The sequence below is a fragment of the Parambassis ranga genome, chromosome 15 (assembly GCF_900634625.1).
Source record: "Parambassis ranga chromosome 15, fParRan2.1, whole genome shotgun sequence".
NCBI lineage: Eukaryota > Metazoa > Chordata > Actinopteri > Ambassidae > Parambassis > Parambassis ranga.
Window position 1 is genome coordinate 419,903 of NC_041035.1, and position 27,117 is coordinate 447,019.

Sequence of the window (27,117 nt, forward strand, 5' to 3'; positions counted from 1 at the left end):
ATGTGGAAAAAAACACTCTGTGCAAATTAAATAATTAAATCTTTAATACCATGGTATAAAAATGTCGTGTTTAAAGGTCTGTGCTGTATCAAACGACAGAAAGTTTAAAGAGTGACAGTTTCAAAAGGGGAAGGGGGGGTAGTAAATTTGTCTCCAGCTACATGCAGGTTTAGTATACTGAAAAGCCAACAGAACACAGTGCAACTGTAAACTTCTGTAGTGTTGCTGAACAAACGCTGGTTCAGGGACATGTCCTGTCCCTGCTGACGGCTGCATCAGAGCATGGCTCATGAAGGTCTGGATTTCTCTGACTACAGGCGGTGGTCTGGTTCACTGTGATGCACTGCCCATGTCACCTAGCAACCTGATATTTACATTCAAGTGCTCTCTGAAGTCAGTTAGTGGAGCTGCATTCTGTTAAAGAACCCACCCATTACTGCACAATGTAACAGAATAGCTTCAGTCACAAAGGAAGCCTGCGATGGAGCGGTCTTGTTGCACCACATAAACAAAGGATGCACCCCTTTACACGTGTAGCAGCAATACAATGTTGACTACAGGTCACTCAATGAGCAGATTCATTAGCGACAAGCCTACTGAACCTACCGAACATCAGAATGATGTAGAATCTGCCGCAGGATGCATCCTTAGAAACATCCTGCTCTGAAAACCACTGGAGGGGAAAACAGTCCGTATGCAACTATGGACTGACACTATTAACATGGTTGTCGCTCACAATTAACTACATTTATTGCCAAGAGATTATTTAAGCACCCGTACTATGCACCAGCCAAAGTCATTAGCTAAGGCACTTGCAATGCAATCAAAACATTATAGTTCACATGGATGCAACAACTTGCAGTGTTTGGAATAAAAGAAGCACAGAAACACGTAGGTTCTCTCTGCTGCTGGCAACACGTCACATGGCAGTGTAGCTTTTCTGCATTTGTCATTTTTTTGTTAGCAAACCAAGATGTTTAAAACCTCATCAGTGCTGTCTTTGTCTCCAAGTGCTAGTATGCTTGGTTGGTTTCTCTGCAGGTGCATCCATTCCCCTCAAGTTTGTGTTTAGAAACCTAAACATTGGCATGGAAAGTGGTCATTGGACCTTTTTAGCCCTGTTCAGCACATACACATCAGTGTAAAGGCCTCTGACTAATACACACTGTATCTTGGTTACAATTCATTCATATTTAGAAAGTGCCTGTTGGGTAAGTTCAAGTATCAATATCTTGATTAATCTCTAGCTATTGGATATAATAAAATTCTAATATTTTTCTCCTGGCCTGTCCTATCCACTGGTGGCAGCCAGACAGCGCAAACGCCTGAGCACCAAAGGTATAACATTGCATCAGAGACTGCGGCAGTGTTTAGTTAAAGACGTTTCATCTGGATTACCTATGAGACTGTGGCTCTGCATCCACAGCAGCAGGTCTAGTTGTGTTTTCATCACTGACTGCAACACAATGGTTGTGTTCAAGGATCTGGGGACAACAGGGATCACATGGGTCTTCCACTTGCCCTGCCCCTTCCTCTTCTGTCTCTTCTTCTCTTTGTAAAATGCCATGCTGTTCCCACAACTCCTGGGCATCACACACTTCAATCCCAGAATCCCCTGTGAAGCGCCGGTACCTGCCCGGCATCAAGTCCTTGTTGGGGCTGAATCCGCTGTGAGAATATGTTTGTGTGGCCTCTGGACTTGCAGCGAGTGCTACATTTGGATCACTGGGGAAGGATATGGACGGGTGTGGGGAGGAAGCTTCCTCAGGTAGGATGGATGGAGATGCTGACTGCACAGGAGTATAAGGAGGAGGGGGTGTGGCTGGACGGTCAATCACCTCTTCATAGGATGGCAAAAGGTAGGTAGGAAGAAACCCTGGAAAGACAACAACTCAGATGACATGGAAGTTTCAATCATTCCATATCTATGAATAAACAAAATTTGAAATAGTTAAAAAATTGTTGACATGAAATTGACTTATGTCAGGTGCTATCCACAATATTCTGGCACCTTCTGAACTTCAAAATTCTACTTATTCTTCTTTTATAACAATATTTGAACTGTACAATCTGCATTATGACAAATTCTGACTTGAAGTTCAACTTCTCTTGGTCCATGTAACTTTTATTTTGTACAGCATCCCTCGTAGTGAATTTGAACAAGACTGCAGTTTTGCTGAGCCTTGAGGTTGTTGACTTCTATTTCTGTGTAGACCCATGCTGCTTAGGATCATGTGTCAACACCATGAAAACCAACAGGAAGTCAACAAGCTTTTTACACATCTTTAGAAATTCAGGCTAATGATGATGCACAGATCATTGGGTCATAATCGGACCTACGTTTAGAAAAAGATTTGTGTTTTTCAATAATTCAAAATATTTGCATGTGCACACTTTCATTGTCTAAGAGGGAATTATGGTGCACACTCATCTGAAGTTGGTGTCACACTGCAACTTTACTCTAACAGCACATTTCCTGTTCTTTTGCACTTGTTGTCTGGCTGGTAATGTGAGAGAGAATCACTAACTACGCATGGAATGTGTAAAGGCAGCAGTATGCCAGACACCGCCCCTGTCAGGGAACAACTTACTGAGATAGATGGGTAGGTGAGAGTTGTTGTGAGCTTCTCTATAAGCAATGAGGTTGATCTCATTCTGTCGGCGCTGCTGCTGAAAGCGCTGTTTGGAGCGCCAGTGTTGACATACACAGCAGCATGTCAAGATGATGATCAGAGTCCATACCAGCCAGAACCCTGCATGGAACCAACAGTACAGCTTAACACATGGCACAAAAGTGACACCTGTTCAACTAGAACACGTTTAAAAAGAACTGCTATAATAGGCGTTTCAACAGGATTTATGTAGTACCACTGTAGAAAACAAAGGAGCTGTGGTTCTTATCCAGTCTTAAGAAAGTAAAGGCATTCCTAAAACCCGTACCAGTAATTGCTTTGTTGTTATCAACATGGCAAACAGGCGTGTCTGTAATATGAGACTGCTGCAGCCAAGCAGCGGCAGTGACTGCAAACAAGTGCAGGAGTGAAGTGACAGAAGATACATGGTGTGATTTAACCAGTCTTCATTCTGCCTCCACACAAACAGCCGGGGAACTTACACCACAGTTCATAGTAGTAGCTGCAGCACTGGGTCTCTCCACAGCAGTGACCCGATTCGCAGATGTAGCTTTGGTTGTTTACTCCCTGGCATATCAGTGTGCCCTGCAAATACACAACACCTCAGAATAAACACACACAACTGTGGCGCATAATTACAAGAGCTTCCTCTAATCATGCATTTACTGTCTTTCTTCGTCTACTGCCAGGAGTCATGGTTCGATTACCTTCTGCACCATATTGCCAATCGGTTAGCAAAGTCGTTGGCGTTATTTGGTATTAAACAGACGTACGGTTGTCCTTTCCTTCATTGTTGAGTTACTTTAACAGCACTGCTAACGTTAGCGTTAGCATCTGTGTTTGTGATTGAGCGAAAATGGGAACTATCTTACTAAAAAGAAGCAAGTAAGTCACTGCCACGAAACAAAACAGCAATGGAACGGCTGTTAACGCGTACTCGTTAGCAGACAACCCAAGTTGTTCTGGGTGACACTAGTCCGTACAGCGGTACACCTCGGCTAACGTTGTTAGCTGTTACCTCTACGATTGTGGACGGCGTCGCTGGATTTTCTTGTCCAACGTTGGACGTCAGTGATCCCATTGCCATAATTACTAGCTACTAATGTTTCTGTACAACTGAACGCTGATTGTTAGTCACATTATAAGCAAACGTCAGTCCGGCAATAAAGCAAAACAAAAACTTCAGCCTCCCCCTCATACGTTGGAGCCTCTGTGGAGCGTTTCTTCTGGCGTCCTGCTGAATGGTGCCTTTAGCGCCACCTTGTGCTCAGGAGTGCGGGCCAGAGCTCTGACCTTCATTTCCGGCAGACTAGATGCCATATGGCGTGTTGCTGCCTCCCACAGGTCAGGTTTGGTAATGGCTCGATGTATTCAGAGGGAGAGAACTCCTGTTGCTGTGATAAAATTCAAAGCTGCTTTCACACTCTGTGGCTGGTTTTCAGATGGGTTTAACATTTAACATTTCTGTTAATTCCAGGGTCCAGTAGAAAATAGTTGCTCTCTCTGTTCTTTATATAACCATCAACACATGCTCAACTGTGTGGAATTTATTGCGGACTCTGCAAAGACCATCCTCATGCTTCCCAATCTTTTGAAGATCCCATTCCAGGCCACAATGACCTAATCTGAGTCCTGTCATGACCACAGCCTGCCTTCTTCCTTGACCAAGGTAACATGGTTTTGTATTTACTTTGTCTTGAATGCAGACATAATGCTGCCCCTTGTCCTCAGTCTCCCACTGCTTCTGCCACAGGGCTGTGGAATATTCTTTAATGACCGACCCCACTCACTCACACCCACACACCCTGATATAGATGATGTGATGGTGAATTTTTGGCTGTTTTATCCACTGCCTCATTACCATCCACTCCCACATGTGCAGCACCCAGAGAAACCCCCCTGACACTCAGCCTTCTCAGTTCTATACAGCATTATTAGTAATTCAATAATAAAATCTGGCCAGGCTTCTCCAACACTTCTAGCACTGAAGCTGAATCAGGACCGCCCTGATAACAGCAGTCAGCTCAGTTGTATAGACTGATGAGCATTTTTTTTTAATTATTTATTTTTTAATAATTTTTAATTTAGATACTTTATTAATCCCAGAGGGATTATTCTTTAGTCATACAATGACTAGCAAGGCGTGCCACAGGCTAGGGTGAAGTGTCTTGCCCAGGAACACACAACAGTGACTAGGGAGGGGATGGTTGGGATCGAACCACCAACCTTCCGGTTACTGGACAACCCTGCTATACCACTGTGCCACTGCTGTTATCATGCAGTGGCTGGTATGTAAAACACAAAGCCAGCTGCACCACTCTTTGGGTCCTTAGCTCCATCAGTGTACCGCATGACAGTAACAACGTTTCCACACTTATTAACAACATTTCCAGGTAAGTTTTTCATCAAAATACACCTAAACCTTAAACTCTTTAACCCTTTCCAGCACTTGTCCATATATTTTGAACCCATCACATTCCACTTTTTACCAAACACAACATATTTAGATTTTTCCACAGACATCTTAAAACCCCACTTCCCGCTCCAAGCAGCTGTCCTGTTCAGAGTTCCCTGGATCTGTTTAGTGATTATTTTAACATTTCTGCCTCATCATCAGCAAATGAAGAAAGTCCAAACCCAGACCCAACGTCCTTAAACATATCCTTACTCATATTGAATAAAACTGGGCTTATCACACTCCCTTGACGAGTTCTCAGTAACTGCACTCTGTGATAAGGAGCTCCCAACCCTGACCTGTAGTTTCCTATCTTAAGAAGTTCTTAATCCATACTATCCCAGCTTCATTTAGTTTTATTATAAGACCTTCCTTCCAAAGAACCATATGCCTTTTCAATGTGGAGAAAAAGTGCTATAAGTGCCTCTTTATTAACCATCGCTTTCTTTATCTGCATCCAGAGAAAGCACAGCATCCATGGTACTTCTTCCTTTCCTAAAACCACTTTGACCTGTGACCCATCCCTTTCTTCTATCTGTGACCATCTGTTCCATTACTCTGCACAGCACTGATGTTAGTGTAGTTTCAATATTGGTACCACTACGGCTTGTTTCCATGCACACTAGGAAGAGTTCCTTCTTTCCCAATACAATTCATCAATGCCAATATTTCATCCAACACTGTTTCACTTCAATTCTGAACAGTTTGATAACTTACACCATCCTTTCCTGGAGCAGTTGATTTTCCTCTTGAGAAATATAAATGGTAGACATGACAGTTCTCCACATTTACTTCTAGTGCATGCCTAAACGTCCTTAATGTTTCATTCTTTTGCTTTATGCCCTCTTCACCCATGTTTTCCCTCCATGGATAGCTTTAAATTTATTTACAAGCTTTTCAGAGTTGTTGGATGCAACATTTCCCTCATTTTCTAAAACTGGGATTTTAGTTTTTCTATACAGCCCAGACATACCATGCACTGCCCGCCAACCTTCAGTTGTTGATGCTTCTATACTTAGTTCTCCACAACATCTTCTCCAGCACTCGTTTTAGAATATTTAATCACCCTTCGAGCTATTGCCGTTAACGTTTTACACACTATAGCTTTACTCTCTGTTGGATACTTCTCCTATATTTGTCCTATTCCTCACTGCTTTTGTCCACCAGGGGGCACTGGTTTTCCTTTTAGGTTTTGCTTTTTTGGAATACTTTTATATGCACTTCTCATTATCATTTCACACAAACTCTTATTCCATTTATCTATTGTCCCGTCACTCTCCACCGCTCCAACGGCCACATACTACCTCTGAAGAGCTCCAATCCGCCTCATGATATTTAAACTAGCCTACATTGTTGTGTTCCTCCACTTGTAAGCACTTGCCAAATCTTATTAGAATAGGAAAATGATCACTTCCTATTGTGTAACATTCCATCGAATCCCACTGCCCAACCCAAGCCAGCTGTCCAGAAGCTAGAGCAACATCTGTGATGGGTGATGTTAAACCTTGTAGGTCTATAGTCATTTAGACCTACCAACTCCCATCTATCCATACATTCCTCCACTGTACATCCATTATTATCATTATGTCTGCTGCCCCATAGAGGGTTATGGGCATTAAAATCACCGACCCAAACAACCGGCTTCCCCCCCTCTTGCATAACTCCCTCAAATTCTTTAAGGATTATAAAACAGATCTCTGATCTACTACTGCTTCCTCTTTTAGGTTTATGGGCGGTTGGCAGACAACTTGCACGGTGCATTACCGCCACCTACTGGAACGTTGGCTACGGTGCAGATGTCGACCTGTATCGATCAGATTCCAGTATTCAGCGAAGATTTGTTGGAGTGGTTCTTTATAATGGTCTTTCATTCTGATTTAATCAATATTTTTTGAGTGTCTTTTTATTGCATTTAGCCAGTATGTCTGCCTTTTCATTCCCTGCCACACCTACGTGTGCAGGAACCCAATTATTTTTCAATCATCTATAGATGTGGTTAAGAGTATCTTGATGATTTTCCTGACCTAATGGAAGTGTTACCAAACTCAGGTTAGGCCTATATTGTTTCTCAACATTTACATGTACCCACTGAAACACTGGCCAAATATCAACTAGCATCATTGTACACTGAGCTGTGATGGCTCAGCCTCTGCTTGACTGCTACATCCAGCTGTGGAATGAAAAGGGCAGCACCAGTACAATCTTTGTTGTTGCTATAATACATTGCATCCCCAGACTAATCTAGCAAGCCAGCATTAGTTTAACCCTCCTAAATCCTGGGCCTGCTCTATATCCAGCTTCTTTAAGTGTCTGAGGCATGCAGGCTTTGCTTTCTTAGAATAGAATAGCAGCAGTATACAGGCATTCAGTATACGAACATAGACCCCTAATGGTAAAAATAAACAGTATAACCATTATTCACAGAAAATAGAAATACAAAACAAAAGTGTGCAATCTGAAATATTTGTCCATCTAACATGGCCCTCGTGGTTGCAATATATTTTACCATTAGAGGTATATTTTTTGTTTGTAAGTATGCCTGAGTGCCTGTATTTTGCTGCTGCACATTAGCTCCCTCTGCAGTAACTGCACTCCCTTTTTCACTGCAGGTCTGAGACACAGCCCAGTTTGGCCTGTCCAGCTTCCATCTTGGGATTGTCTGGATTTTACACTGACGATGAGGTACCCCTGAGTTCTACCAGAATAGGACAATGATCACTTCCAAGGGGAGACTGATGGCTGCCATCTCCCTGGATACCAATGTGAGTTCCAGCTGGCTTCCTGTGTTGTTTATATGAAAAGACCATGAAGTTTGGATGAATCTGAGCATATCAGCACCAATCTTATTTAAGTTTTATTTATATACTGTCTGATGAAATGTTGTCTCTAGGTACTTTGGAGAGACCCAGAGCCTGGCACACAGGGAACAGTGCTCACAGTCCTGTTCAGCCTTACCTCAGACCTGCAGATCCTCTCTAAAGACACTTCCATTGTGGGATGTACATATAGGACAGGAGGGGGGCCTGAACCTGATTAAGATTAAGATTAAGAAACCTTTATTAGTCCCACAATGGGGAAATTGCATGAATTGCATTGAGGACCTGGTGCAAGTCGAACCATCTACAGCTCCACACCATCAAAACCAAGGAGATGGTTGTGGACTTCCAGAGACCCAGACCCCACTTGCAGCCTGTGTAGATTGAGGAGTTGTGTGAAGGTGGTTCAGACCACAGATACCTGGGTCTGGAGCAGAATGAAAGACTCGATTTGCCATGAACATGGAAGCCCAGTACACAGGATATATAGAATCAAACAATTACTGGGATGTTAAAACACTTAGGAACAAGCAAGACGATCTGTGACAACAACTGTGTGAAACACATTAGGTCGGGGCAGGTAATTATTGGGGGGGACACAGGAGGAGGGGAAGACGAGACACCTGAAACAGGAGCGAGGTTAGGACTACCAAAACCAATTCCTCAATTACTACTACATGTCAGAGTGTTTCTGTCATTTTTATGCACCATATAAAAACAAAATTAATGAACCGGTGGACAAACATTTGTCTAAAATAGAATTAAAACATTGTTTATTTTAAAATGGATCCTTTGTAATGCCGGTTGTCCAATAGCACACTGTAGATGTATTTAGTTCCAACTGACATAGGACAGAATTAAAGTGTGTGCTAGAGTTTAACAAATAGTTTGGAGTTACAGTAATGAGGGAGATGTGATGTGAGAAGTCCTCGCCGTTCTCCTCTGTGCTGGACTTTTGAACTTCTTAAAGCCCAGTTGAAAGAAACAAAAGCAAACAAATCACATTGTTCTTAAGACATTTTGCCTTGTTCACTGTCTTTCATGACCTGCTCTGTAGGAAGCTCCCTGTCTCTCCTCAATTCAGTGTTTGCAAGGGAGTCAATGCTTTCTTACATCCTAGTTTGACAAGTCAGGAGGATACACGCTAATCCCCTTAAATCTGGCCTTTCTTCCACGTGCAGCCACAGGGAGAGAGGGACCACAAAGAGTAATCCTGTTGGAGAAACAATAGGATTAAGGCCCCAACCCTGTGAGCGACAATCAGGTATCCACTGGCTGACTCTGTCTTCAGTGTGACTTTATTTTTGTTTGGCAGGTCTGTGAGGGATAGGGGTGAGGGAGGGGTTGTTGCAGGAGGGAGGATATTTCTTTGAGGGGCTGCTGGAGGTCTGACAGGCCTGTGGTCGCTTAAGCACCAGGGTCCCAGGAACGTCTGACAGGTGAAAGGTAGGAGATAGGGGGGTTTGGTACAGAGAACTGTGTATGTGTGAATGCTTGCTGGGTGGGGGAAACCATTTTACATGGATAGAATGTATAGTGGTTGTGATGGGACCCCGGACCACTAGCTGTGTATATTCTACCTCCTTTTTAGAAAGTATGAGGGTAGCAGACAATAACAAGAAACAAAAAGCAACACACATATTACATCACACTCAAGCCTCCACTTCATGTGTATTTTCTGTTATGATTAAAATATATTGGATTTCAAGACTTTCTTTCAAGACCACACCTCACACATGTAAAAATGCATTATTTGTCTTTTAATTCATCGTAATGAGTCAGCTGAAGGGCACAACAGTGAAATAAAAATCAAAACCCCCAAAACATTCTACACATTATAATCTGAAGCAGAAAGGGTCTCATGGTCCTTTCAAAAGCTCCATATGTAATTCACCTTGTGCACACAAGATGGCCCCAGAGGTACAAGTAAGCACAAGTAAGGACTCTTCCAGTTCAACAGAGCTCCCAATCCAGGCTGAAGTCCTAGGATAGACGAATGACAAATTGCTTGTTAATTAGTCCAGAAACCATATGAACTTCTGCTGTCCTCTGTCTCTACACCAAGCTGAGGGAAGCGAGCACCACTTCCATTCAATATGCTTCATTCAGCCCCACTGAAGAAAACAGCCATTTCTTCACATCTCATGTTACCACGGTCTTGTTAAGTGCTGGGGATAAATTATGGGCTAGCCATTGTATGACACAGAATGAGTCACAGGATGGTGGATTTCCATGTGTGACAGGTGCCTGCAGTGGTTGTTCTGTGTTTGTTTAAGTTAGAAGTGTTCTGTGTTTGTTCAGAGCGGATTCTGGAGAAAGTCTCCAAGGTGAAGCTAAACCAAGTGGGTAGGAAAAGTAGTTCTCTTCATTACAACCAAAATAAGTATAATATATTATAATAATAAATGAAATCACCTGACAGTACATAACATACTATATAAAATTAGTTGCAACGCAGACAGCTACAATATTTGCACCTATAAACTTACACATGACACAGAGGTTGTTTGATGTGGTATCATTTTAAGAGGCCAAAAACTTGTAGGAAAACATTTCAACCAGACCATCAACTATGAGGCTGGAGTTCTTAGCCACCATAATTTACTTTTCATAACCAAACCCAGATTTAATTCGCTGCACAGGTTTACAGTAATACATAGCATGAATAAATGACACGGAAGGGTCGCTGTACCTATGTGTCACTGATGAATATGCACCAACACATTCTTGTATGCTGTTAAAGTCACAGAATAAAAATACTTTTGTGGAATAATGAGATGCTCAGAGGTCAACCTTAAAAAGATCAGCAATGTTTGGATAAAAGGAAAAAAACTCTGGGGCAGGCACAGACCCAGACTTGTTTGAAGTGTTTGGATGAACACAGGGTATGTTTCAAAGAGCTGATGCTTGACAGCAGCTTTGTGTCCCATGATGTCCCACCTTCTGAGATGGATGATGTCATCCAATATATAGGTATCACAGATGAGCGGTAAAGGCCAGGGCCTTTCTGTAAGCTCTCAATCCCTCAGTGACTTCAGAAGAGAAAGAACATGTACAGGCACGACTCCTCATCCCATCTACCTACTGACACATGGACCCTCAGCACATCCACTATCAGTTAGGATGAGGTGGTTGGGTTTGTCTGCGGCATCAGTTTATTGAATATACGAAACTGCAATAGAACATCTAACAACACATGTAATCCTCAAAGAACATGTAGTCATGGTGACATGGACATTAACAGACTCGTGTGATAAAAAGCAAAATTAGGCCTGGCTGCTAGTAAGGCCTGCTCTGATTGGTTGTTGTAATGAATTCTCTGATTGGATATTCTTTACTTTGCTCTGATTGGTTGTTTTCTTGCTCTTCTCTGATTGGTTGTTAGAAAGGCCTGCTCTAATTGGTTGTTTCTTTGCTCTGCTCTGATTAGTTCTTAGTAAGGCTTGCTCTGATTGGTTGTTTTCTTGCTCTTCTCTGATTGATTGTTAGTAAAGCCTGCTCTGATTGTTTTTTTCTCTTATTGGTTGTTTCTTTACTCTGCTCTGAGTGGTTTGTTACTAAGGCCTGTTCTAATTGGTTGTTAATAAGGCCTGCTCTGATTGATTGTTTCTTTACTCTGCTCTGATTAGTTCTTAGTAAGGCCTGCTCTCATTGGTTGTTTCTTTACTCTGCTCTGAGTGGTGTGTCAGTAAGGCCTGCTCTGATTGGTTGTTTCTTTTCTCTGCTCTGAGTGGTGTGTCAGTAAGGCCTGCTCTCATTGGTTGTTTCTTTTCTCTGCTCTGAGTGGTGTGTTAGTAAGGCCTGCTCTGATTGGTGTTTTCTAAGGCCTGCTCTTAAAAATCTGGGACCACACTCCCGTCACTGCCTGTATGATTAATTCAACTGTCAGTGGTCCCTGGGGGTGTCGTCTGCTGCATGGGTGTGCAATGTGTGTACGCACCCTGGTTTTTCCTCTTACTGCCCTGGCATATTAGCTAATGGATTGCATGTGATCTAATATATGCCATTACTTGATCAGACTGAGTGGACAACCTAAAAACATGTGTGGCTGGTAGAAGGACACGCAAGCACAAACTATATGTAGACTCAGTAAATGAGGTCTCCTAAGCTCACATTGACTCACCCTCAGTGGGAAGGCTATTACAGAAAACAGAACAGCATCTTTTTTATTTGCAGAGGACACTGCTATTTTGGGGCATTTTAGGTCAGTCTGTGTAATAATTACATTGAATGATGTGTTGTGTTTTTACACAGTGTGATTTTCTCCATCAGTTTGATATGAATACTTAATAACAATTGATCAAATAAACACAACATAGCTTTCAGTTTGTATCATCAATACCCTGCTGTATTTGTCCTGTGTAATGTTTGTCTCTTTTATCCTCTCTGTCCTATCTACCAGCCATCAGCAGAAGGGTCCCTTCTTATAAGGGTTAAATAAAATTGAATTGTAATGGAATTGAACTCAAACAAGTCTCTCAAATTAAACCAGTGTGCCCTTTTCCAGCCCGATGAGAAGCAAGTGTTTGTCATGATCCGGAGTTCTTTGTTATTGATTTAGGGTTTTATATTTTTCGGTTTTATTTTGAAGGATGTGTTCCTTTGTGTTTGATGTCTGCTTCACTGCCTCCTGTGTCTCCCTGTGTCGATAGCCTGCCCTGCCCTCATGTGTCTCAGCTCCTTGTGAGTCAGCCAAGCTAACGAGCCTTCTAGACAGCCTAAGCATTCCTCTGGTAGATCCTTTCAGACCTTTTGAGTAACTAACTCTGTGTATGGCTTTAGCGTGCTTTTTTGCTGACTGCCTTACTCTTGTACCTTTGCTTCACTTACGGACTGCCTATGCTTTGACCTCGGACTTTATTAAAAGAATCAGTTTTGCCTGCGGTCCTACATTTGTGTCCGCTGTCCTTGAAACCCTGACACTGGTTGTATGAGGTTCTCAGAAATGTTCTTTATGTTATTATACACTCCTTCAAACACGTTGTGATGATCAGACGGTGATAGATCACTGTTGTTAATAAAACTGCGTCTTCCATTGATTAAAAACAGCTCCTTCAAATAAACTGCTAGTGCTTGACTTTTGCAACTAGTCCATTTATTACTGCACCATCTTCTGAATATGTAAAAAACTAGGTACTGCAGGAGTATTTTACTAGACTAGTTCAATCATCTTCACGTGATCTTAGATTTCCTCTGTCAATCAAATGTATCCTCACGTTGTACGGAGTGGCTTTGGGAGGTTAAACTCTTCCTCTGGTGTGTGATCTTCAGTGCTAGGGCCACACCTATGTCAACCCAAACATTGCATTTCAAGACAAAGATTTGTCCAGAAGTTAACACACCTTAATCACTTCAAAGCCCTCGTGTGGATCCAGACTCTGAAGAAGAAAGGCCTACATGCGGGTTTTCTTACGTATTCACAGTGTGGTACATATTTTTATGAGCAGAGCATTTGAACTCATTTTGCCTCAAGCTGAATGGATTCACCAGCATGCTTTCTATGCCCGCTGTTGTTTTGCAGACACTTTGTCCTGACATTAACAGTACTAATACTAATCTTACCTAATCTCTTATTCAGGCTTGTCTGTTTTCATTGATTGTTAGTATAAACAAAACATGTCCATCCAGACTTCTACAAAGACAGAGACATGCTCCATTTAGGAGAGAATCCCTGAGATGATCAGAATGATTTATTGGTTTGAATCCATTCAGTATAGTAAAAGGTGTGTTAAAGTTATAGGTGTGTACTTGTGTCCAAACAACAGCAGTTGAAACCAAATCAGCCCAGTGCGACTCTGAAAGAATAGGTACCGGTTCAGGTCTGGACTTTGACTAGTCCATTCTAAAACCTCTATCCTTTTATTTCATCATGTCATTGTGATGTAGATCAGCTGCTGTGCTTTGGATCATTGTTCTGCTGTATGACCCAGTTTCCACCAAGCTTTAACTGTCAGACAGATGGACTCATTTGTCTCTAGAACACTCTGGTGTACAGAAGACTTCAGGGTCCACTCAGTGACTGCAAGGTGTTTCTTTGACAGAAGAGGTTTTCTCCTGGTAATCCTCCAGACAAACTGCTCTTACTTACACGATTGTTTGTCTTCCTCTCTTGTCATTAACACACACCTGTTTTTATAGAGGTCTGTACACCTGCTGATGATCAATCCATCAAGGACTGATCATCAGTTATTGTCCATACTTTCCTAGTAATAAGACCCCCTATGATCACATGATCTGTATGATGTTTTCACACAAAACACACAGAATTGAAAGAGGTGATAAACTGTAAACATGACTGTAAATGTTACAATGACTAGATTTGATGGAATATATTTTGATCCCTTGGCTGAATCAGGGAACCTTTCAGATCACAGATTGGAGTTGTATAAGTCAAATATGATTTCTAAGTGCATTATGGGAAATGCAGGATTCTCTGGGTTTGGAGGATTCATTGCATTATTTAGAAACCTAAGGTCAGAATATCTTTTGAGTACCTCATAAGTGTAAATATGTAGTTTCACCAGAGTCAAAAACAGGACAAAGCTTTGACATTGCTGAAAACATTTATTATCAAACATCTCTGTTGAGTTGGTACCTTACAAAAAACAACTGTGTGATATGTAATGTGACATAGATCGTCTATAAGAGAAGTGGCACATGACACTGATGTGGGGAGGGTTAATGCCTGCTGGAGATGAGCACAGAGTATGCACGCCTCACAAGTATACCCCGTTATGTTTCATTATAAACAGGACGTCACTTACAAAATGCACGTCATGTCTGGAACTAGTGACTCAGATTATAAACTCAATAAATACATACAGCCTAACGCAGGGTCATTTTTGGTGAACCTACATGTATTTTGACTGTTTTTGCAGACTGGACGTTAAGGCACTGCACATAGGCTTTACGTTTCAGACCTGGAAACTTCGTCCATGTGTCTATGGTTCTACCTGTAGTCCAGTGAGTGCAGGGTAGTGGCCAGGGCTGCATACAGGTGAGAGCTGGTGATCCTAAGGCAGTATACTGGGCTGCTCACAGTGTCAGAGCTGAGCTGGAAGAACTGCAAAACAAACATACTCATCACATACATGGAGGTTTTGTAAACGGTGTAAGCCTAATCACTCAGGGGACATGCTGTACGTACCTGCAGGCATTCAGTCTTCCGTTTGTCCCAAAGGCGTACCACACCGTAGTATGAGGAGCCACTGGCTATCATGTGATTTCCGTCTGTCTGGATGCAGTACAGCGTGCTGTCATGAGGCTCCTCCCACTCCATCACACACTTTCTGTTAGCATGAACGGGAGTGCAGTGCACATTAAAAGCAGAACATAAGAGTGCTCAAAAAAGTATAAACACAACATTTGTCAACGTGCATCTTATTATTAAGAACAGGCTTTTAAGAAGTGGTAGTGACACAGTGAAAGAGAGTCTAACAAGTGGAATTACTCCGTTAAAACATACATTGTAAAAGAAACTGAGGAGTTGGTTTTTTAACGCTTTTATTTGTGTTGTTTTGCACATGTGCTAATGTCAGTGAGCAAATATAGCCTCAAACAGCTCTGGGAACCTGTCAGTACTCTGAAGGCGACAGGTGGATGTGTATGGTATTTGTTGAACATGAAAGTTTATTAACATGTTAAAGGTTGCAGCTGTAAGTTAAAGGGTGCTGGCCCATTCCTTTGCAGTGGCATTGTAAAACACAGACATTGTGGGATGTTATTTATCTGTTAAATATCAAATAATTTTGATTTGATTTGTTTTGAACTTGAAAGAGTATTATAGGGGAGGAGTTAGCCTCTGAGCTGAACCTATTTGATACACTCTGGCTCTGAGCCGCACTGGGTTGGAGTGTTGTGTTTATTAGGGCCCGAGCACCGAATGGTGCAAGAGCCCTATTGAAACCCTTAGGATTATTATTTTTCATTTTTTTTTTTCCTTCCCCCCCTAAGATCGCATTTTTGGGGGCCTTAACATGCCCAAAAACTCACCAAACTTGGTAGAAAAATTCATTCGCCCGAAAAATTTTGAAATTTGCTGACTTTTGAAATGCACATATAAAAATGGCTCTATAGCGCCCCCAACGCGTAGCCCCTCTGGCCGGTTTGACACAGGATTATGAAAATTGGCACACATATGTATCACCTCAAGACGCACAAAAAAGTCTCTTGGACCCCCCCTCCAAACCCAACAGGAAGTCCGCCATTTGAAGGTTTGTGGCCATTTTTGGCGATGTGTGACCCTGCTGCCAAACTTTTCACGCCTCGCATACGTCACCGGATTGAGCTGAAATTCGTCGTGTCCACTCAGGACACCATAGGGAATAGACGCATTCCAAAACTCTTACAAAAGTCTGACGGTGTGGCCGGGGCGTGGCCTCAAAGTTTGACCATTTCTGAGGACACAGAAAGTCTCTATAACTTCTTCGTTTTCTGTCCGATCTGTACGAAATGTCACATGTATGATCAGAGTCTGACCCTAAACACATCTATACAACAATATTGAGGCTTTGACAGAGCGCCACCTACTGGCTACACAAAATGTTGTGTTTTCATAGGTTTTTCTGCCTGCCCCTGTGGCCTGTTTTGAGTAGGGTCACGAAAATTGGCACACATGTTTATCACCCCAAGACGCACAAAAAAGTCTCTTGGACCCCCCCTCCAAACCCAACAGGAAGTCCGCCATTTTGAAATGTCTGTTAATTTTTGGCGATTTGTGACCCTGCTACAAAACTTTTCACGCCTCGCATACTTCATCCAATCAAGCTGAAAATCACTGTGTCCACTCAGGACACGATACAGAATAGATGCATTCCAAAACTCTTACAAAAGTATTACGGTGTGGTGGGGGTGTGGCCTCAAAGTTGACCATTCGCCATTACAAAGGAACTCCCTGTATTTTTTGCCCTAACACGTAGCCCCGCTGGCCAGTTTGATACAGGATCATGAAAATTAGCACACATGTGTATCACCCCAAGACGCACAAAAAAGTCTCTTGGACCCCCGCTCCAAACCCAACAGGAAGTCCGCCATTTTGACTCTTGTGGCCATTTTTTGCCTATTTGTGACCCTGCTTCAAAACTTTTCACGCCTCACATACTTCATGCAATTGAGCTGAAAATCACTGTGTCCACTCAGGACACCATAGGGAATAGACGCATTCCAAAACTCTTTCAAAAGTATTACCGTGTGGTGGGGGCGTGGCCTCAAATTTGTCCATTCGCCATTACAAAGGAACTTGCTCTATTCTATGTAGTACTACCCATATACTTCATGCAATGTGGACAAAATCTTACACTACTGCTATGGACCCGAGTCTGAACAGATATATATGCTAATAGGATGATACGGTCATAGTGCCACCTACTGGTAGCAGGAAAGTTTGGTTGTAAACATGTGTTTGTTGTATATCTGTGGAAATGAGAGGAGGAGAGCATAGGACAGGAGAGTATAAGAGACGAGAGCATAGGAGAGAAGACTGCGATGACCCCGCGGATCGCCAGGTGCGCGAGGGCCCGCAATGCTGCTTGCAGCTTTAATTAGGGCCCGAGCACCGAATGGTGCAAGAGCCCTATTGAAACCCTTAGGATTATTATTTTTTTTTTTTTTTTTTTTTCTTTCCCCCCCTTAGATCGCATTTTTGGGGGCCTTAACATGCCCAAAAACTCACCAAACTTGGTAGAAAAATTCATTCGCCCGAAAAATTTTGAAATTTGCTGACGTTTGAAACCCACATAGGAAAATGACTCTATAGCGCCCCCAACGTGTAGCCCCTCTGGCCGGTTTGACACAGGATTATGAAAATTGGCACACATATGTATCACCTCAAGACGCACAAAAAAGTCTCTTGGACCCCCCCTCCAAACCCAACAGGAAGTCCGCCATTTGAAGGTTTGTGGCCATTTTTGGCGATGTGTGACCCTGCTGCCAAACTTTTCACGCCTCGCATACGTCATCGGATTGAGCTGAAATTCGCCGTGTCCACTCAGGACACCATAGGGAATAGACGCATTCCAAAACTCTTACAAAAGTCTGACGGTGTGGCCGGGGCGTGGCCTCAAAGTTTGACCATTTCTGAGGACACAGAAAGTCTCTATAACTTCTTCGTTTTCTGTCCGATCTGTACGAAATGTCACATGTATGATCAGAGTCTGACCCTAAACACATCTATACAACAATATTGAGGCTTTGACAGAGCGCCACCTACTGGCTACACAAAATGTTGTGTTTTCATAGGTTTTTCTGCCTGCCCCCCTGGCCTGTTTTGAGTAGGGTCATGAAAATTGGTACACATGTGTATCACCCCAAGATGCACAAAAAAGTCTCTTGGACCCCCCCTCCAAACCCAACAGGAAGTCCGCAATTTTGAAATTTCTGTTAATTTTTGGCGATTTGTGACCCTCCTACAAAACTTTTCACGCCTCGCATACTTCATCCAAATGAGCTAAAACTCACTGTGTCCACTCAGGACACCATAGGGAATAGACGCATTCCAAAACTCTTACAAAAGTCTGACGGTGTGGCGGGGGTGTGGCCTCAAAGTTGACCATTCGCCATTACAAAGGAACTCACTGTATTTATTGCCCTAATGCATAGCCCCGCTGGCCAGTTTGACACAGAATCATGAGAATTAGCACACATGTGTATCACCCCAAGACGCACAAAAAAGTCTCTTGGACCCCCCCTCCAAACCCAACAGGAAGTCCGCCATTTTGTCTTTTGTGGCCATTTTGTGCCTATTTGTGACCCTGCTTCAAAACTTTTCACGCCTCACATACTTCATGCAATTGAGCTGAAATTCACTGTGTCCACTCAGGACACCATAGGGAATAGACGCATTCCAAAACTCTTTCAAAAGTATTACCGTGTGGTGGGGGAGTGGCCTCAAAGTTGACCATTCGCCATTACAAAGGAACTCGCTGTGTTTTATGCAGTACTACCCATATACTTTATGCAATGTGGACAACATTTTACAATACTGCTATGGACCCGAGTCTGAACAGATATATATGCTAATAGGATGATATGGTCATAGCGCCACCTACTGCTAACAGGAAAGATTGGTTGTAAACGTGTTCGTTGTATATCTGTGGAAATGACAGGAGGAGAGCATAGGACAGGAGAGTATAGGAGATGAGAGCATAGGAGAGAAGACTGCGATGACCCCACGGATCGCAAGATGCGCGAGGGCCCGCAATGCTGCTTGCAGCTTTAATTTTTTTTTTTTTTTTTTCTTTCCCCCCCTTAGATCGCATTTTTGGGGGCCTTAACATGCCCAAAAACTCACCAAACTTGGTAGAAAAATTCATTCGCCCGAAAAATTTTGAAATTTGCTGACTTTTGAAATGCACATATAAAAATGGCTCTATAGCGCCCCCAACGCGTAGCCCCTCTGGCCGGATTGACACAGGATTATGAAAATTGGCACACATATGTATCACCTCAAGACGCACAAAAAAGTCTCTTGGACCCCCCCCTCCAAACCCAACAGGAAGTCCGCCATTTGAAGGTTTGTGGCCATTTTTGGCGATGTGTGACCCTGCTGCCAAACTTTTCACGCCTCGCATACTTCAACGGATTGAGCTGAAATTCGCCGTGTCCACTCAGGACACCATAGGGAATAGACGCATTCCAAAACTCTTACAAAAGTCTGACGGTGTGGCCGGGGCGTGGCCTCAAAGTTTGACCATTTCTGAGGACACAGAAAGTCTCTATAACTTCTTCGTTTTCTGTCCGATCTGTACGAAATGTCACATGTATGATCAGAGTCTGACCCTAAACACATCTATACAACAATATTGAGGCTTTGACAGAGCGCCACCTACTGGCTACACAAAATGTTGTGTTTTCATAGGTTTTTCTGCCTGCCCCTGTGGCCTGTTTTGAGTAGGGTCACGAAAATTGGCACACATGTGTATCACCCCAAGATGCACAAAAAAGTCTCTTGGACCCCCCCTCCAAACCCAACAGGAAGTCCGCCATTTTGAAATTTCTGTTAATTTTTGGCGATTTGTGACCCTGCTGCAAAACTTTTCACGCCTCGCATACTTCATCCAAATGAGCTAAAACTCACTGTGTCCACTCAGGACACCATAGGGAATAGACGCATTCCAAAACTCTTACAAAAGTCTGACGGTGTGGCGGGGGCGTGGCCTCAAAGTTGACCATTCGCCATTACAAAGGAAGTCACTGTATTTATTGCCCTAATGCGTAGCCCCGCTGGCCAGTTTGACACAGGATCACAAGAATTAGCACACATGTGTATCACCCCAAGAAGCACAAAAAAGTCTCTTGGACCCGCCCTCCAAACCCAACAGGAAGTCCACCATTTTGACTTTTTTTTTGTAATTTTTACCGTTTTCTGACCCTGCTATAAAACTTTTCGTGCCTCGCATACTTCATGCAATTCAGCTGAAATTCACTGTGTCCACTCAGGACACCATAGGGAATAGACGCATTCCAAAACTCTTTCAAAAGTATTACCGTGTGGTGGGGGAGTGGCCTCAAAGTTGACCATTCGCCATTACAAAGGAACTCGCTGTGTTTTATGCAGTACTACCCATATACTTTATGCAATGTGGACAAAATCTTACAGTACTGCCATGGAGCCGAGTCTAAACAGATATATATGCTAATAGGATGATACGGTCATAGCGCCACCTACTGGTAGCAGGAAAGTTTGGTTGTAAACATGTGTTTGTTGTATATCTGTGGAAATGAGAGGAGGAGAGCATAGCACAGGAGAGTATAGGAGACGAGAGCATAGGAGAGAAGACTGCGATGACCCCGCGGATCGCAAGGTGCGCGAGGGCCCGCAATGCTGCTTGCAGCTTTAATTTTATTTTTTTTTTTTCCCCCTCCGAGATCGCATTTTTGGAGGCCTTAAAATGCCCAAAAACTCACCAAACTTGGTAGAAAAATTCATTCGCCCGAAAAATGTTGAAATTTGCTGACTTTTGAAATGCACATATAAAAATGGCTCTATAGCGCCCCCAACGCGTAGCCCCTCTGGCCGGTTTGACACAGGATTATGAAAATTGGCACACATATGTATCATCTCAAGACGCACAAAAAAGTCTCTTGGACCCCCCCTCCAAACCCAACAGGAAGTCCGCCATTTGAAGGTTTGTGGCCATTTTTGGCGATGTGTGACCCTGCTGCCAAACTTTTCACGCCTCGCATACTTCAACGGATTGAGCTGAAATTCGCCGTGTCCACTCAGGACACCATAGGGAATAGACGCATTCCAAAACTCTTACAAAAGTCTGACGGTGTGGCCGGGGCGTGGCCTCAAAGTTTGACCATTTCTGAGGACACAGAAAGTCTCTATAACTTCTTCGTTTTCTGTCCGATCTGTACGAAATGTCACATGTATGATCAGAGTCTGACCCTAAACACATCTATACAACAATATTGAGGCTTTGACAGAGCGCCACCTACTGGCTACACAAAATGTTGTGTTTTCATAGGTTTTTCTGCCTGCCCCCCTGGCCTGTTTTGAGTAGGGTCATGAAAATTGGTACACATGTGTATCACCCCAAGATGCACAAAAAAGTCTCTTGGACCCCCCCTCCAAACCCAACAGGAAGTCCGCAATTTTGAAATTTCTGTTAATTTTTTACGATTTGTTACCCTCCTACAAAACTTTTCACGCCTCGCATACTTCATCCAAATGAGCTAAAACTCACTGTGTCCACTCAGGACACCATAGGGAATAGACGCATTCAAAAACTCTTACAAAAGTCTGACGGTGTGGTGGGGGCGTGGCCTCAAAGTTGACCATTCGCCATTACAAAGGAACTCACTGTATTTATTGCCCTAATGCGTAGCCCCGCTGGCCAGTTTGACACAGGATCATGAGAATTAGCACACATGTGTATCACCCCAAGACGCACAAAAAAGTCTCTTGGACCCCCCCTCCAAACCCAACAGGAAGTCCACCACTTTGACTTTTGTGGCCATTTTTTGCCTATTTGTGACCCTGCTTCAAAACTTTTCACGCCTCACATACTTCATGCAATTGAGCTGAAATTCACTGTGTCCACTCAGGACACCATAGGGAATAGACGCATTCCAAAACTCTTTCAAAAGTATTACCGTGTGGCGGGGGAGTGGCCTCAAAGTTGACCATTCGCCATTACAAAGGAACTCGCTGTGTTTTATGCAGTACTACCCATATACTTTATGCAATGTGGACAAAATCTTACAGTACTGCCATGGAGCCGAGTCTAAACAGATATATATGCTAATAGGATGATACGGTCATAGCGCCACCTACTGGTAGCAGGAACGTTTGGTTGTAAACATGTGTTTGTTGTATATCTGTGGAAATGAGAGGAGGAGAGCATAGCACAGGAGAGTATAGGAGACGCGAGCATAGGAGAAAAGACTGCGATGACCCCACGGATCGCAAGGTGCGCGAGGGCCCGCAATGCTGCTTGCAGCTTTAATTTATATTGATGTTGTGAGGGTGGCATTGTTGAGTTGCATTTTGAGGTGAAAACCAAAACTAGGTTAACTAAACATAGAGATCTTAAACTGGTGAACTCCTTAATGACTGGTCTAACCAATGAGACGAGGTATTTGAACGTAGATACTCCAGAACTACACAGCCAAAAATATGACAAATGGGGGTGTCATATGTGCACTTCACAGCTGTGTGAAGTGGCTGGAAAGAAAGACTGTTAGAAACAATGCAGGTTTCAACCAGGCTGTAGCAGGGTGGGCTATCTGTTTAGTTTCTGGGGGCTTTGTGCTGTGTGGACTTATTTTCTGAGGGGTTCTGTGGGACATGCTTCAGCAGTGCAGTGCAGGGTGCCAGGGTCTTCTGGTCATTGTTCAATCTGCCATGAATGAAGTTGCTGGGGATTTGTCCACCATACATTGTCATAGTTCAAAACTTAGCACACCTTTTATACACCACAATGGGTGATGGTCTAGACCTGATAGTATGAACCCCAAATTCCAATCTTCCATTCTTAAACTGTGTGCATTGTGTATGTGCTGTCATGTTACTGACATACTGCCAGTTAGGTTCATCTTAACACCTCTAATCTAATAATCTGATCTAATTCTTTTGCTGTTCCTGTGGCATCTTTAACAACAAATCCTACTCAACTCTTTTTTGACTTATTGTCTGTGTCTTTGTACAAGTAAACACAAGGTCATTGCATCCTGTTATAGAAGGGTCTAAATACTAATGCTATCGGATCCAAAGCCTCTCCCGCCCAGGTAAAGCATTCCCATGCAGTTTGGACGTGGAGCTAATGGATGTGGGGCATCCCACTGATGAGGCAGTTTGATGTACAGTTAATTGCAGTTGTGTGAACACACACTGAAATCTGTGATAACAACAAAAGACAAATGAGATGATTTCTATGTGTTGATGTGTGAAGACAAAAAACACAAACAAGGTGAGTGTGCTCCTAATAGTTTGGGTCCAACATCATTCAGTTATATGAGGAATACCTGGCTGGTAAATACAGTTATAATCAGCCTCCAACAAATGAATCTGACAAATGAATGTGCCCCTAAGTAACAGCAACAACACTGTGTGTGCACTTGGATGGGTGAGCAGCATGGTGGTGGCTGGTGGTGGTTGAGATGTATTTTGGGGATAAGTATTTTCTGCCAATAGACATCAATCCTCCATTAGTGGCTCATCAATAAGTAATGGAGGCACCAGGGGCAGACAATGGGGCAGCACACACCCACACAGACTGATATGTAGAAATGCTCCCTCTAACTTTAGCTACCCTTCTGTGGGGAAAGGTCATCCCATGTGTGCAGAGAATGAAAACACAAATGGTACAAAGACAAATATTTAGGTTCTGGTCCCTCATACAAGCAGCCATCTGATCCTCCCAGGTTCATTCAGCAGGGCAATAACGAGTGCACATTTAGACACTGTCCTACAATGTGCTGCAACAAATGGTCTCCGCATCATGGAGATGGTTTGAGATCACACTGAGATCACCCTGAGGTTTTCAGGGTTGAATGTTCAGAAATGTATCCAGATGTACTAAGTCTGCTGAGTCTTTGTTTTCTCTTTGATGGAGAGCCCCAACCTTCAGATAACTTGAACCTCTTGGATGACCCTGGAGGTCCTTTGAGGCTGCTTAGATTTGACCCTATGAATTATTGATATCTAAAGAGGGACCCCCCTCAGCCAAGCCTTTTCCCCAACCCAACCCCTTTCAAAGTCCCCAGAGCAACCTGCCAATCAGATCTGATTTGTCTTACTTGACTGATCCCCAAGAAGCACAACCTGAAACCCCTGCTGTCCAAAATAGATTCTGCCCTTCCCCAAAAATATTAGGGACCCCACCAGCACACTGAGGGCTGCTGCATGAATGTGGATACCACAGAGGAACACAAATACTGGTATAATATATATATATATATATATACCACATCTATATATATATATATATAATATATCAACCAACTGGAATGGTTGTTCTTTCAGTGCTTTCTCATGAATCAAATGACATTTCAACATTTTCTAAGTAAGCCTAAAAATGTTGACTGCCACTATAAGGCATTTAAAAGGCCACAGAGACAGCACCTGACTAGGGTTTAGGAATATTTAGCATTTAAAATCCTATATTCACTGCCAAGTTGAACCACAAATAGAAAGATGTGACATACTGTGTGCTTAGTCGGAGGTCCCAAAGTCGAATGAAGGTATCATAGCCACAGGTGAAGAGCTGGAACGGAGACTCAAAAACTATATCCAACACACCAGCACCACGGCGGAACTCTGAGCCTAGACTGCACACACATGCTGACCTAGAGGCAGAGAAAGGAAAAGGCAGGAACATTCAGGAACTGTATTCTGTGTGGCTATCCTTAATTCAACATATGTGCAGAAGTCTGCTTCATTTATTGTATGCTTATTTTATCTATTTAATAATCAGAGAACCTTCTGTACAGTGCAACTGTTTCAACTTCAACAAGCAATGGTGTCTTTTGGGTGATGGACAGGTTTAAGCAGAAGGTCATCACCAAAAACACCTCAAAGAGTTAGCTCAACATGATTCAGTGAGATTATTGTTTGTATTGACATTCCTCTGTCTTGCTTTTCCACCCATGTAGTACACAAAGGTGTTCTCTTGCCATCAGGATCCAAACCCTATAACTGGTCATGGATGCTGTGTCAGAGTGCTTTGAAATCACATCACAAGTCACTAGTGTGAGCTGGACTAAATATGAATTGTGTATGTAAAGTGTGGTTGGGGGTTGTCGTGTGTTGAGTGTAGCACTATGCTCTTGTGATCACAGCTTTGTTCCACTTGCTCCTTGGCTCTTGATTATTGGAGAATAACTTGCACTCAGCAGGGCAGATTATTGCAGAATAACTGTCTCTTTGTTGCCATTTAATACCCTCCATGACCGTGACTGTGTGCAGCTCTCACATGTTTGATACCTGCCTCGTAGCAACCATTAAAGGAGCCCACTGGCCTTGGTGACCGACCAGCCCCAATGCTTCGACTCGTGCCCCCCTCCCTTGCCCTGGAGCTCAATCCATAGGCTCGGGCTGGTAATCCCTTAGCCCTACCCCAGGGTGCCTTCTTATTGAGCCAGGGCTTTCCACACAGGATGCCTTATTGGGTGAGAGCTTTCTCACTGCCAGGGTCTCATGACTAAGCCAGGTCCGATGGGGAGTCTGTGATGAGGCTGGGTTTGTGTCTGTGTGCGGTAGCTGCTGGGTAGTGACCCCTCATTTTCTCTTTACCACTAACACCAGAAGCTTAAAACATGCTACACAAAAACAAATCCAGTCAAATCAAAGGGATAAAGGACTGTTCACTGAAACAGAATATTGATGTCTTCATTACAGCATCACCACACTACTACTATACAGGTGGGTTAAACGTTATGTTCATTCAGCAAACAATATGTTTTTAGCTTATTTGTCACTAAATCATAATTGAGAAACATTTGGGAAGAATTAATTAAACATTTTAGTCACAATAAAAAAATAAATATACAGAAATAGAATACTGTTTTTTTATTGGTGGAAAATGCTAAATTCACTTTCTCTCGCCTCCTTGGTGCACTTGTAGAGGGATGCTGTCTTCAAACGCTAACATTTGACTGTAAGTTGTGCTGTACAGCCATGGGAACAACGTTTTATCACTGTAAAGACTTTAAATGAAAAAAAAAGATAGCAATTTGAAATTGGCAATCCCCTCTCAGGATGTAACAGGATGAAACCTAACCACACATTGTGTCAACAGTTTTGCTAAGCCCTGTACAACATTTATAGAATTCTTTAAAGGATCACTCAATCTTAAACTGTTCATATCCATACATAAAATTGGTCGGTTAGCACCTCTATGGCTCTGCATGATTACAGGATGGTGCAATGTTCACATCTGACCATTCTCACTAATGCTTGTATGCATCTGTAAAGTGAAATACCTGTCAGAGAGTCACAGATTCTAAAAAAGATTCTAAAACATGGCTTACTGTTTTAGGAGCTGTTGCAAGGCAGAAGATTTAAGTACAGGAAACTTTCTGCTAGTCTCCACTACCCTGAGGAAGACGTTCTCTTATGGTTCTCTTAGTTTATTTAGGGTTCCAACTCTGAATGTGTAGACCTCTATAGACTGTGGTGGACCAAACAATGAGGAAAATGTTAATGGGAAATAAAGCAACAGCCACTTACTATGACCTATAACAAGTCAGTGTGTGGTCCTTGATGAGAACAGTGAACGTGTCACCTTGTGCCCAAGGATTGTCTGTAAAAAGCTGATTTTCAAACGAAGTGCCTGATTCTAGAAACTGGTCAGAAGCCAGATGCAGTGAAGTTAACAATGGTCCACTAGACCTTTATTTAAAGTCCTGTCATTAGTTTATATATCTCTTCACAGTCTTAGCCCATCTTATAGCTGACGTGCTTGTATCCTACGGGCACTGGAGACCCCTCAGGCCCTCTGGTACTGGCCTTCTAACTTACGAGCCTCGTCTGTGAAACAGCCTGCGACCTGAGGGCAGCAGGCTGATGTGGACATTTTTAACTTTTATTTAAGTTATACTCACAACTGTCTTATTTATTATTTGATTGTATGGTTTAACTCACTGAACGTTATTAATGGTTTTATCTCATATACTTATTTCTGTCTATTTAATCTACATATCTTCCTTTAAGTGTAGGATTATCATAACTGAATATGCAGAGGTATGTTAGTGCTCTTTTTCCTTTGAT

General features: G+C 42.8%; 2 protein-coding genes across 2 annotated transcripts in view; both read right to left on the reverse strand.

The window, feature by feature from the left end:
* Positions 1–26: 26 nt before the first annotated feature.
* Positions 27–3,857, reverse strand: wbp1la (WW domain binding protein 1-like a). The gene is made up of 4 exons (XM_028423392.1): positions 3,652–3,857; positions 3,116–3,218; positions 2,592–2,753; positions 27–1,876 (listed from the first exon to the last, which is right to left on the reverse strand). The coding sequence occupies exons 1-4, from the start codon at positions 3,718–3,720 to the stop codon at positions 1,395–1,397; spliced, it is 816 nt and encodes a 271-aa protein (XP_028279193.1). The 5' UTR covers positions 3,721–3,857; the 3' UTR covers positions 27–1,394.
* A 10,591-nt stretch (positions 3,858–14,448) lies between these two features.
* fbxw4 (F-box and WD repeat domain containing 4) overlaps positions 14,449–27,117 on the reverse strand; it is a 36,451-nt gene continuing 23,782 nt past the window's right edge. The window contains exons 7-9 of the mRNA XM_028423233.1: positions 24,555–24,695; positions 15,052–15,193; positions 14,449–14,967 (exon numbers count right to left, since the gene is read on the reverse strand). Coding sequence (XP_028279034.1) covers positions 14,854–14,967; positions 15,052–15,193; positions 24,555–24,695 — 397 coding nt within the window. The 3' untranslated portion in view covers positions 14,449–14,853. The remainder of the gene's footprint in view (positions 14,968–15,051; positions 15,194–24,554; positions 24,696–27,117) is intronic.

Excerpts from the sequence above, each read along its gene's own strand:
- wbp1la (XM_028423392.1), bottom strand. The coding sequence starts at position 3,720 with ATGGCAATGGGATCACTGACGTCCAACGTTGGACAAGAAAATCCAGCG. Across the intron at positions 3,219-3,651 it reads CGCCGTCCACAATCGTAGAG|GGCACACTGATATGCCAGGG; the intron begins GTAACAGCTAAC and ends GTGTATTTGCAG. Across the intron at positions 1,877-2,591 it reads TCACCTACCCATCTATCTCA|GGTTTCTTCCTACCTACCTT; the intron begins GTAAGTTGTTCC and ends TTGTCTTTCCAG.